This window comes from Sphaeramia orbicularis, chromosome 19 (genome assembly GCF_902148855.1).
Source record: "Sphaeramia orbicularis chromosome 19, fSphaOr1.1, whole genome shotgun sequence".
NCBI classification, from domain to species: Eukaryota; Metazoa; Chordata; class Actinopteri; order Kurtiformes; family Apogonidae; genus Sphaeramia; species Sphaeramia orbicularis.
In genome coordinates, this window is record NC_043975.1 from 16,196,413 (window position 1) to 16,209,639 (window position 13,227).

Below are 13,227 nucleotides of genomic sequence, written 5' to 3' on the forward strand. Positions count from 1 at the left end.
ACACTATTTATCAAATTCCATGGGTTTTGCTGGTGAATCAAATGTTGTAGAAGATGACAGTGTTCCACAGTATCTACAGAGTGTCAGAACGTCCAAATGGGTCATATCTGATGACCATGAAAAGATGACAAACTGCATTTTACACCAATTATTTATATGGATTGATAGGATTAGTGGATCAACAGGTATTAAACATTTCAGATCAGTCAATGGTTTTGGCTGTCGGTGGCTGTTTGGGTCTTTATACATTAAAAACAGTTAATCTAAATTAATTCATATAAACTCAAACGGATAGTAATTGATACATATACATTATTACAAATATTCAATAATTTAACTCATTGTATTGTGGCTGCCTCCGCCGCTACCGCCGCCATAATAATACAACCAAACTAGACAACTGGTATAATTATTATATATTTTTGTACTATTACAACAGTTATTATTTTCCCCCTCTCTCTTTCTCACTTTCATTCACACTCCCCTCTCCCCCTTTTCCCTATCGCCCCAAACCAAGCTATATTGTTTAGCTGCTCTTTTCATTTATTATCTTTTTCATTGTAATTTGAGGTTGTCATTAGTCGCTTTTCCATTGACCCTTAAATTGCACAAATATAACTTGCACATAAAAATTTACCTAATCAAAAAATGCCAATTTCGCCAAAAGTCTCATTTTTCAATTACAAGTTTTTGCGCTGGCAAAAGGTGGTTTTTCCAGCGAAGTGCAAATGGTATATCACGCAAAACTGCAATGGAAAGACCTTTTTTCGCAACTAGAGTCAGGTGAATTAAAAAACTGGATGTTGACGGACGTTACAACAAGCAAAGAAGAAGAAGAAACATGTCGCGGTATGTGTGGACACACCAGGAAACCCAATCATTTTTTAATTTAGTACGAGATAGAGGTGTAATATATAATAATAATGAATATATCTGTAAATCAACACCATATTTATGTTCGTCGCCATGTTTATGGAATGACTTCTCGTGTCATCTTGCAATAATAAATAAACAAATCATCGCATTTGTGATTTAATGGAAAAAATGACATTACACACTTCCGTTTTTTTGACATTTAGTAAATTTCAGTAAAGTTTTGCGCAGATGTCCAGTGGAAAAGTGACTAATGTTGTTTGTCATTACTCTGTCGTTGTTTTTGGTTTGTTTATTTGTTTGATTTTCCCTTTGTTTATATGTTGTTGTTTTTCTGTCCACAATGTCTTCTTAACTATGACTAATATATTAAAAAAAATATTTAAAAAAAACATTAGCCAGAAATCCTCACATATGATGGCTTTAATTAAATAATGAAATTCTATCCTACAACTTCTCTAACACTTTCAACTTTAATTTCAAACCTGAGAAATTAGATTTTACAATTCCATGACTTTTCTAGGTTTTTCAGTCTGTTCATTCAGCTGATTCCAGTTCATTATCCTCCCTCTTCCCTCACCTCTTTATCCAGCCCTCGGATCTCCTTAGAGAAGCGTTTGCACTCCAGCTCCATGTCCTCTACATGGATCTCTCTCCATGGAGTCGTCTCCCAAGCTGCCATGCTGGAGCACACCACGTCGATCATGGCCCACAGCTCTTTCAGCAGAACCGTCTCGCGTCTGCAGTATGAGGAAGAGGAAAGAAGGAGGGAAACAGACCCATGAAAAATGGCTGCGTTTCAACTCCTTACTGTGAATGTAAAAGAGCGACCCTGCTAGAACGGCTCATTAGTTTGAAATTTGGCACCGGGGCTTGCCATGTTTCCTCATTCGCATCCGTATTCCGGTTTTACCTGCATTGTCGGAGCTGTTTGTAGTCGGAGATGGTGACCTCGAACAAACTGGCAGACTCCACCAGGGAGGCCATCACCACCTCCCGCTCCTGGACTTGCCGATGGAAAGAGTCCAGCATCTGGTAGGGATTCTTACTGTCAAATCTGGACAAATGCATGAGCAGACACAGAATGAATCAAGCTGTGTTTAGGTAATGGACTCCTGCACTTTTGCCAAGCCTGACTTGGCTGCGGCATCGCAAGAAAAACCAAAAATCTCCAGCATTACATCTCCACAGTGCAACAATTAACAATGACTTCCGTGACATTAATGGGAAAATAATCACCAGGTTATTAAGAGACCAATTACACACATAACTAATCTGACAATTAGACATTATGACAGAGCATCTCTACCTATGAATTAATTATCACTATGTTAAGATTCAATTAGCCTTGTCGGATGTGAGAGCCTCGAGATAAGACTTCTGTATTATCAAGCGACAAAGCGGGGAAAGGTGACATTCTTATCTTTTCAAAGTACTCACTGAACTTGGAAACCGTGAAAAAATGCGTTGCCTTGACTCACTAAACATGCAAAAAAAAATGTAACAGAATTTGGCCAAAAAATTCACTTAGATTAAAGGATGAACTGATTAGATTTTAAGGGTTAAATGTCAAAGGTCAAAGGTCTGGTGGCCAAAGGTTAGGGTCGAAAATCAAACAATCTAAAGGTCACTACATTTAGCCCTTTCATGCATGAATTATTAGAACCTTTGTCAAGATCTTTTCTTGAGTGTTTTTATTCCTCATTAGGCATGAAAAAACAATGAAATTGACTTTTTTTTTTTTTAATCGATTTACAAAACTGTCCACTTGGCTACACCATGCATTTTATTCTGGAAGCACAGAAACATGTATTTAAAACACAATATCAGAAAGTGATATGAAAACAATGAAATAAAAACATTTTTAATGTTGCTAATCTGATGTTTTCTCACATTTTAACATATTCTAATACTAGTTATGACTCACTTGATTGATTGATTTGATTGATTGATGTATTTATTTCGAATATGAATGTCAAAACAGAAGAAAATAAACAAACAAAACACTCAAACATAAGACATATAATCCATATTAGAAAAGGAGTGAGAAGAAGCATAAATTATAAAACCCCACCCCTTCTCCTTAAATATTAAATAACAGTAATAATCTTCCTAGTTGGTGGAAATAATATGCAAAAAAAACCTTTTTGTTATTTAAAAAAAACTGTAAATTACAGTCTAACAATTAACAATTGATTTACACTCGAACATGCCACTGCAGATCAGGTTTATCAAGAACAGGAAAGTGACAGTAATGGTATGAATGTCAGTGTATTGGATGGTGCATAAGTGTCCACTGCTGGCTGATTATGCAACTAAAACAACAAAACCTGTGAATATACAAGAGAACAGCTGTAGAAGAACTGTCCACTGGAGTAACCACTATGCATGAAAGGGTTAAAAAGTCACTAATTGTTGGTAGTTAGGAAGTGTGAGAATTTCATCTTGCACCAGCAAGTAAAGTAAAATAATTAACCGTAGACAAGTTAATTATCTTCTGCAAAACAAAATACGATATTACCTTTTGGGGCTTCCATACTAATTAATTTTGTTGTGTGAGGCTTATTGTTATGTAACTATGAAGTACTTTTGAAACATTTTAATAGTTACTTAATGATACTATTAAATTATTTTTACAGTTGATCATTATTTTATGGGCACTGTGCTCTCATATTTTTTAATATTTCTACCTTTCACAATTTAAGCACTATTTTCATTTTCCTTTGGATATTCCCAAAAACACAGTAAACTGACTATATGCATGAAATGATCTACAACTTAAATATCAAAATATTAAAAATTGATGGTGAGTTAAATACCAATAAATACCAAATTTAGAGTTAGAGGTCCATTTGATTCAGTTAGGATTTTGTTTTAGTCATCATGTTAAATACAGACAATAAACAAGTGGTGCCAGGCACAACAAACCCCACCCCTCACACATATTTCATCCATTATAAGTAAATAGGAAGATTTAACAAAATCATAAGAAATTTGAAATTTGACCGACTGTTCCCAAAATGTAATGACATCTATTCTGGGTCACTGGCAATCTAGAAACCAAATTTGGTAGGAAGTCAAGCAATAGTTTTGCTGCTACAGACATTTGAAATTTTGCCCATTATAAGTAAATGGGGGGGGGGGAGGATTTTAAAAATTCATTAAAAAAAAACGAAAAAATTGTAACCTACTTTTCCCAAAATGTAGTTAGATCTATTCTGGGTCACTGGCAATCTATAAACCAAATCTGGTATGAATTCAACCAATAGTTTTGCTTCTACAGACATTTGAAATTTAGCCCATTCTAAGTAAATGGGGAAAAAAAAGATTACAAAACTTCATAAAAATTTTTAACTTTGACCTTCTGTTCCCAATTTTACCCATTATAAGTAAATAAGGGGAATTTTTTTTTTTTAATTTATAAAAAAAAATTTAAACTTCGACCTACTTTTCCCAAAATGTAATCAGATCTATTCTGGGTCACTGGCAATCTATAAACCAAATTTGGTATGAATTAAAGCAATTGTTTAGCTGCTAAAGTGTTTACAAACAAACAAACAAACAAATCAACCAAACCAAAAACAATACCCCTTGCCTCCCCTTCGGGGGGTGGGGGTGGGGGTGGGGGGGGGGGTGACAAAACAAACAAACAAAAAAAACTTTAACACATAAAAAACAATCAAGTGATAGTGCAAGTTCAGAATACAAATACCATCTAAACAAGATTTAATGACAGTTAAGATCAATGTCAAGATATGAATCAGTTTTCACAGTTTTTTTTTTTTTTTTTTGCGCCACAGTTTTGTACCAGTATTAAAAACTTTTAAATTAGTTTTGTTTGTTTTTGTTTGTTTTGGGGGGTTTTTTCTGATGGTATTCCAGATCTCGAGATCTTAACTGTGACAGACCAAATGTTGTTTTTTATTTTTCTGATCTGCAGTCTCCATAAGCAGCTGCCGTTTTGGTGTGGGTTTTTTTGTTTGTTTTTTTTTTTTTGTTTGTTTTTTAACATCATTTAACTGGATATTTGACACAATTAAAGAATAATTCCATTAATGAGAAATACATAAAATCATCAAAACTTCACTTTTTATGAATTATGAATTAAAAACGTACCCTTTCAAATGAAGCCAAATAACATTTACACAAGACTCAGAGTCCTTCTGTTTAAGTTTCCCATAAAAGAGAACATGTTAAAAATCCAAGATACTAAAAAATCCAATATTTATTGTACCTGAAAGGACCATTTTTGTGGAAATGTTCCTTGAAGGTGTGCTGTTCGACGTCAAAGGAAGCACACTTTCTGCGCAGGCTTGCCACCTCGATGGCCTGCAGCGGCGCCACCTGCTGTTTGACCAACACCGCCTGCTTTTTCACATTCTTCCACTTTTCTGGCAACTCCTGGAGGAAGTGAGATAGATAAACAGATAGATATAGGACGATAAGCACAGCGGGCAGGAATGACAGATGATGAATTGCCAGCAGGAGGAGAGCAGAACAACACAGATGTGTGATGGAAGGAAAAGTAAGAGAAATGGCTTTGTTTTAGCCGACGAAAAAACGACGGCGCATACGAGGAAACATCACCTGTAACTGTTTGTAGACCACGTCGGGCAGCTCCTGTTCATAGACCTTCAGCAGAGCGATGGTTTGTTGAAGGGGTTCGAACATGGCATCTGTGGTGTTCTGTCTTTCCTTAACAGCCAGTAGGTGACCCATGACCCCCACCAGGCCGTCGTAGTCACCCTCCTCCACATGATTTCCCAGTCCAGCCTCGGTCACACTGATAAACTGATCCAGGTCTGACAGACTACAGAGAGACAACCAGGTTTATTTCGATTTAGGAGCAGATAAAGTGAATGTTCTGGTCCAGGATGATCATTATTTCATCAGCCTTAAGTAAATCTACAGTTACAGAAAAAATTATTAGACCATCGAAAGTCATAAAAAACAATGGTTATGAAAATAAGCACTAACTTCTGTGTGTATCGTGACAAAAACAGACAGAAAAAAAAAACGTGGAATGCCTAAAAGCACTGTTTTCGGCAGTACAATGACATAGTTACTGATGTAACAACTGAAGTGATTTTGGTTATTATCAAGAAAACCATGGAAAATGGCTAGATATCAGCTGTGAAATTCAACTCTTATGAGCTATTTTTGTTGTTTTCATTATATTTGTCCAAACAAATGTACCTTTAGTTGTACCAGGCATTAAAATGAACAAGAAATTGAAGAAGACAGGGGTGGTCTAATAATTTTTTCCATGACAGTATAAGCATATGAGAGGAGAAAATGAGGAACGCCATATGAAAGTGAACATTTCAGAGGCCAATTTCATCTCCTCCCATATGTCTGACAGAGGTTTGACAGCAGTTGGTCATTGTAGCTGTCAATCACTCAGTTTCATATCATCAAAAATCTTGTTAAAATCAAAACGAAAAATGTCAGCTTGAACATGAATCAACCTGATGAAACCTACTTAAAAACGAAGAAATCAGCTTCAGCAGAAATACATTTAATCCCACTGACAAACTGGAGATTTTTTTTTTTTTTAACCTACACTGCAAAAGTGAGGTGATCAATATATTTTGGCCTGTCATCTCATATGTAGTCTGTGAGTGAAAATTAGTCATCTGGAACAATATGTTTACCCAGTGTTTAATTTATAAGAGAAACTATTTAGCATGAGTAGATGGAATCTCATTTTAGTTAATTTCCTGACACAGTCAGGATAGTAATATATGGATCTTGCATCTGCGTTTACACTCTCAAGTGAATCTTGCTGCCTGTAATCATGATGTGACTTTTGTTTGAGTGAGTCTTGAACAATAGCCCAATTTTTTTTTTATTTTGTTTAAACATTATGTCTAAATTTGCACGTGTCACAGTGCATTTCAACTAACTGGTTTTCACACAAATCAAAAATAGATCATGAATTGCCACAGACAGACATTTCTATTGACACTTTCACTGTCAAAACGGTGTCTTTCAAAGTCTAATTTTTCATGTAATTGTTTACCTTTTACATCATTTTAACCCTGGCAAGACACTAGTTTGTGTGGACCCAGATGGAAATTCTAGTTTTGAGCCATTCATCACTGATGCAGTGGTATCATTGGCTGATGGTGACAAATGTGTGTCTATTAAGATACTACGTGACACAGGTGCAAAACACACATTTATTCTGGACTCAGTTTTGCCTTTTTCAACAGAGACTGAGACAGGGGATTATATACTGATGAGGGGGATGGAAATGGGTTTGAACACTGTGCCACGCCACTTTCTGAAGTTAGACTGTGAGTTGGTGAAGGGGGTTGTTCCTGTTGGAGTGCGACCTGAGTTGCCGGTTGAGGGGATCTCTATGGTCTTGGGAAATGATCTTGCTGGTTGTCGTGCATGGGCTGACGTTCCACCACCCGTGGTTGTTTCTAAGCCATTGATGTCTGAGGGGGTTGGAGGACAATAGTATGGTTTCTCCAGAAGTTTTTCCAGCCTGTGCAGTGACACCTGCCTAGAGCCGTAAAGAGTCTGTGCCTGACATGCCTGAGGCAAGCAGTCGTGACAGTGACGTGGTTGGCCACGTTGTTCAACTGCCTGATCTCCCAGTGTTTGTTTCAAGGGAAGACTGGGTGAAGAACCAGAAGACTGATCCTTCCCTCTTTGCACTGTGGCAGGAGGCCTTGCCTGCTGACCAGATCTGAGATGTTGTGTAGGGGTATTTTGTTCAAGATGACCTGCTTGTGCGAAAATGGGTTCCTTGTTATGTCGATTTTGTGGGTGAGGCTGTTTTTCAGATTGCAGTTCCTAATTGTTTTCGTGACGTGGTACTGCAGACTGCTAATGATGCTTGTGGACATCTGGGTGTGAAAAAAACTTATGACCGTATCCTAGCATGTAGCATATTTTGGTCACTTGGTAGCTATTTGAAGTTCATTGTTTATCTGACGGTCATGTGTATCTGTTGGTATTTTTCTAATTTTTGGTGTCGGTGATCCCTTTGGGACCCCCCTCTTGTGTGTGTGTGTGTGTGTGGGGGGGGGGGGGACTGTCATCAGGTTGTGACGTCAGCTTGGAGGTGTCTCCAACTGGTGGCTGTGAGTTGCAGCTCATTAATGATGCTGATTACTTAAGATGCTCCAGTGACTCTCGTTCTCTCTCTGACTCTCTCCCTGACCTGACCTTCTCTCCTCAGGTATCTACAGTTGTTTGGTTATGTTTGGTTAGGTCAATTCATTTTTTCCTGCAACTTACAACACTTTCACACACACTATTTTCACTCATGCATATCCTACACCATTGACTTACCTGACTTCCACACTTCATACAATTAGATCTTTAATTTGGTCCAATTAACTTATTTAAGATTTGTTTGATTATTCAATTTGATTAAATACGTTCAATAAAGATAATTTGTAAAGTTTAATATGGTGTTGTGTCCCCTTTTTGTTGTGACCTTTTGAACCAGGTCATGACAACTGAAAAATGAAAAGCTCTCCAATCTCATTGTACATTCAGTATAATGACAATAAAGGCATTCTGTTCTATTCTATTCTATTCTATTCTATTCTAAAAATGCCAAAACATTCATATGAACATGCATGTAATTTATTGCCTATGAATTTAAAAATTACTTAACACACATATTTATCTTGTGATTTCTTTTGCAAGTACCTTATCAAAATAAGATACTACACCTGTTGGTCACATGGTCCATGAGGTGCCGTTTGAACATGAAACTCCATTTCTTGATGACGTTAAGCAGGGCGCTCTTTAGGCCACGACCATCTAGCCTCATCCACCCACTGAACACACGCACCGGCTCCAGACGCCACACTTCCTCATAGATCTTTTCATACCTACAATATGGGAAAACACAAATAAATAGATGCCACAAGGACATAATCTGTGATGATGAAGATGATGATGATAGCTGCATAGCAGACTTTTTTTAAATTTTTTATTGACAATATAAAAATATACAAACAACTTGGCATCTGTATTAAAGAACATACAAAGGCACAAGTGTAAATAGGAGTAAATACAGATATCAATAACTATCAAGACAGCAAATTTTTGGAGAAAGAAAAAAAATAAATAAATAAAAAGAGGTGGGGGGCTAAGCTTTGTTGTACAAATTATATTCTTCAATAATTGATAGAAGCTTCAATGCAGGTTTACTCTTCATGTGACTGAGAGTTTTCATATAGAGCAGAAAGTCATTATGGACACTGGAAAATGTGGGTTTCATCTTCAAATGTTCACATTTGTGTATGTAAAACTGACCCAGAATGATGATATTATTTATTAAAAAGCTATCTTTGACATTGTCCAGTACATGTCCATAAGTAATGTTCATTACAGAAAAGTCTTCAGGAAGGCAAGCGTTTGTGTGAAGCCAATCGTAAATGTCCAGCCATAACGCTTCTACATGCAATGTAAAAATAAATGAATTGTGGTTTCAGTCCCATTACAGAAAACACAGTTACTTGTTTCAAAACTAAATCGTTGTTTTATCATATCATTGGAGGGATATCTAATAAAATAATAAAACTGAGAAATAGAGTTTCTGTATTATTTTATTGGGGATTTTTAGTTCTTTAAAGCTGGATCCTCCAATCAGAAGCTGAGGTAAATAAGGTGTGACTGGATTTGGATTCATGAGGATTCCTCTGACTACGCAGAAAATGGAATTCAGAATGGCTTTGATAATGGAATCGTAAGTGTGGTTGCTGCAAGCAAAATCAAATTTCTGACAAAAATCCCCATACAATATATCTCTACTACTGTCAACCAAATGAATCACAGATCAAATATTTTTCTCCATCCATTTCATGTTAAACAACGATTTTCTCCTGATTGTGATGTAAGACGTATCTTACGTTAAATGGAAGTTGAATGTGTGGCTTTAAGTCTTGCTCTAAAATGTCAGATGACCACTTAAGGCTGTTTTAAATTAATATCAATATAAAAAAATCAAAAGAGAAAATGTTTGAACCTAAGTTGTTATATTCTGATTTATATTTATTTTATGTGTACTGAACAGTGAAAGGTTCGTCAGGTTTAAAAAGTTTGGTTCGTGTGTGCGGTTTTGATGAACTCACACCTGTCTGTGCTGAACTTGGAGAAAAGGTCAGCTTCTACGTAAAAGATCTAATTTTACAACTTTGGAAAGTAACTGTGGTAAAGAGAGTCGAGCTGAAAAAACTGATTATGAACCTGGGGATTTTTTGTGGTCAAGAAATGCTAGCCTAATTGTGCAGGTGTTAAGCAAGAGCGTACTTTCTGAAACTCTGTGGTTAAGCTATGCAGTTGGTTTGATTAATAGGTGTCCAGGGCACTTGTTAAACTCAGGTGACCTTTCAAAGGTGTTTTTTCTTAGAATTAGCTCAAGCGACGTGACGTGTTTTGCCTTGTAACTATTATTAACCAATAATATGTACAATGAATCATGTCAGTGGAAAATGGGAGTCTCCAAGAGTCACTAAAGACAACAAAGAGGTAATAAAGGAAACTCTTTTTTTTTGGCTTTTCTCTTTCTCTCTGTGACAAATATTGTTTTCAATGCTAGACTAATTGATAACTGACTTCTTTCTTTTTTGTAACTTTTTTTCTATTTTTGCCTGAAGCAATAAATCAAGCTATTGTTTTAACTTTTTAAAACCTCAAACCTTTTTGGTGAATTCTTCATTTCTCCTGGTTTGGTCCTTCCATCCGAAACATAACTGATGAGTTAATTTAAATTACGTGACCCCCCCCTCTGGTAAGCAGCCTAAATGGAGTAGTCCAGAGCCACTGTTGGTCAAAAAATCTCTAGAACACGCAGCTTTTTGTCCAGATAACCTGAGATTTAGAGTACCAAGGTGGTTTAAAGATAACGAAACTGGGGCAGTAGTTCATTAACCAAAATTATCTGTGGTTTTTGAGTTTTACTGCTTGCTGCGTGTTTACAGTGATATACCGCTTGTTCCATATTAGTGTGTTATGTGGGGTGAAATTGTGGTTGTAGAGAAGTTTCCAGTACAGTAAAACCTGTTGGTGGAAGCTGGACAATTTTGCACAGCAGATACAACCGCTTATGACAATGCTTAGGACCTCTACCCTTTAAACCAACATGTACCTGTCCACCTCCTCCTTGAAGTTGTCCAGTGTGGGTGGGTTCTCTGGGATGCCACTGTCTACATAATCCTCCATCTCCTGACTGGTTAAGACACGGCCATACAGCAGGAACTGACGCATGAACTCCTTCCTGTCATCTACGTACAGGTAGCTGTAGTGTTCCAGCGAGTTGCGATATTGGCAGCACTCTACCATGACGCCGCGCACACGATCCATGAGGAGATTACGCATGTCAGCCAGATCAGCCATTTCCTCCATATCAGCCTTAAAAAAAAAGCAGTCGTAGTTTTCTGATAAGGTTCTCTGTGGATCTAATAGGACTGGCCTGCATTTAGGACTAGTTGTGATTTTGTACCTGGTAGTCGGGGAAGGGGCTATGCTGGGCAAGACGAGGCACTAATGAGGAAATTTTGAAGACGTCATCGGTGAGGCTTTCCACAAGCTGAAAGAACCCGTCTGATGCCTCGAAGTCCAAAGATGGAGTGAACACCACATCAGGAATTGTCAGATCCAACTCAACTTTAAACAGAGGGGCCACAACAGTTTTCTGATCTGGGAAAGAAAGAACCAGAGACTGCATTAAAAACACTGGTAGATTAACCCATAAAGACCCAAACATCCACCGGCGACCAAAAGTATCTGCTGATACAAAATGTTTAATAACTGTTGATCTACTAATCATATAAATACATGTAAATAATTGGTGTAAAATGCAGTTTGTCATCAGATATGACCCATTTGGACAGGGGTGTCAAACTCATTTTCTTTCAGGGGCCATATTCAGCCCAATTTAATCTCCAGGGGGCCGGACCAGTAAAATAATAGCAGAATAATCTATAAATAACGACAACTCCAAATTTTTTAGTGCAAAAAATAACATTAGATGATGAAACTATTTCTATCCAAAACAAAAAACGTGAATAAATGGAAAAAAAACTGAAATTTCTGAAGAAAAACAAGTACAATTGTATCAATTTTATGCCTCATCTTATGATTCATACATGTGCATTACAGATCAGATCTACCAAGACACAAAACAGGCAGAAGATTGTTAAAATTGCACTTATTTTTCTTTAGACATTCCAGGTTGTTCATATTTGTTCAGGTTATTGACATTTTATTGTTAAAGGATATCAGAATTTAATGTTCTTTGCAGTAAATCAAAGAGAAAAAAATTGGTGTTGCCATTATTTAGAGGCATAATGTCATTATTTTTTTCATATTAAACCGAGAAGAAAATTTGGAGTCGTTATTTCTAGGTTATTATGCTGTTATTTTTGAGTTTCACGCCCTTGACTGTTAACATCTTCAGGGTAATTTTTGCATTTTGCACTTTATAAATTCATCCCGTGGGCCAGATTGGAACCTTTGGCGGGTCGGTTTTGGCCCCTGGGCTGCATGTTTGACACCTGTGCATTTGGACGTTCAGAGGCTCCATAGTGAATGTGGAAACACTGTCATCTTCTACAACATTGATTCACCAGTAAAACCCATGGAGTTTGATTTATGACAGTAGATAGAAACACTTGTTTTTATGTTCAGTTATTGATATATTTGTTGAAAAAGTCACTTTTTCTTCAGTTTTCTTTGTTGCAGATTTAATAACTTTCAACTTTTTTTTTTTTTAACTTGTCTTGCCCAGCATCATAACAGCCAAATGGTAGTCTGGCTGCCTTTTTGTGCTGAACAAATTTGCTTTGCCAAGGGGAACTTCATAAAGTACATGAGGCTCCCCTTGATATTCTACTGTCTTTATTTTGAGTTTCATTGAACCACATTTAAACGAATATGAACTTGTTTTCTTTGCATTATTTGACATCTGCTTTTTTTTTTTTTTGTTTTGACCATGTGTCGTGTTGTGCAAGTACATGCTCTAAAGAATAATATTTTCATTTGGAATTTGGGAGAAATGTTGTCGGTAGTTTAGAGAATAAAACAAAAATGTTCATTTTATTCAAACACATACCTATGCATGGTAAAATCAGAGAAAGTGATCAGTTGCAGTGGTGTCTTATTTTTTTTCCAGAGCTGTATATTGCAACTTCCCCTCCGAGGTAAAAATAAATGGGATAAATACAATTAATTAATACAACAAATTAATTTTTAAAAAATGGGAGTAATTCCATTCCTTAAAGAGTAAAGAGAGTAAAAGCAAGAGTGAAAACATTAATTGTAAGAATATGGGTAGTTTAAAAGCCAGTCTTTAGGCAAGGTTGAATAAAACAACAGAGGGCT

The 13,227-nt window shown here is 36.6% G+C and overlaps 1 protein-coding gene across 1 annotated transcript in view; it reads right to left on the reverse strand.

Moving 5' to 3' along the window:
* Positions 1–13,227, reverse strand: part of dnah9 (dynein, axonemal, heavy chain 9) — a 344,949-nt gene that overhangs the window by 285,735 nt on the left and 45,987 nt on the right. The window contains exons 17-23 of the mRNA XM_030122326.1: positions 11,348–11,544; positions 10,994–11,256; positions 8,571–8,732; positions 5,461–5,683; positions 5,108–5,274; positions 1,787–1,930; positions 1,454–1,613 (exon numbers count right to left, since the gene is read on the reverse strand). Of these exons, the coding sequence (XP_029978186.1) occupies positions 1,454–1,613; positions 1,787–1,930; positions 5,108–5,274; positions 5,461–5,683; positions 8,571–8,732; positions 10,994–11,256; positions 11,348–11,544 (1,316 nt within the window). The remainder of the gene's footprint in view (positions 1–1,453; positions 1,614–1,786; positions 1,931–5,107; positions 5,275–5,460; positions 5,684–8,570; positions 8,733–10,993; positions 11,257–11,347; positions 11,545–13,227) is intronic.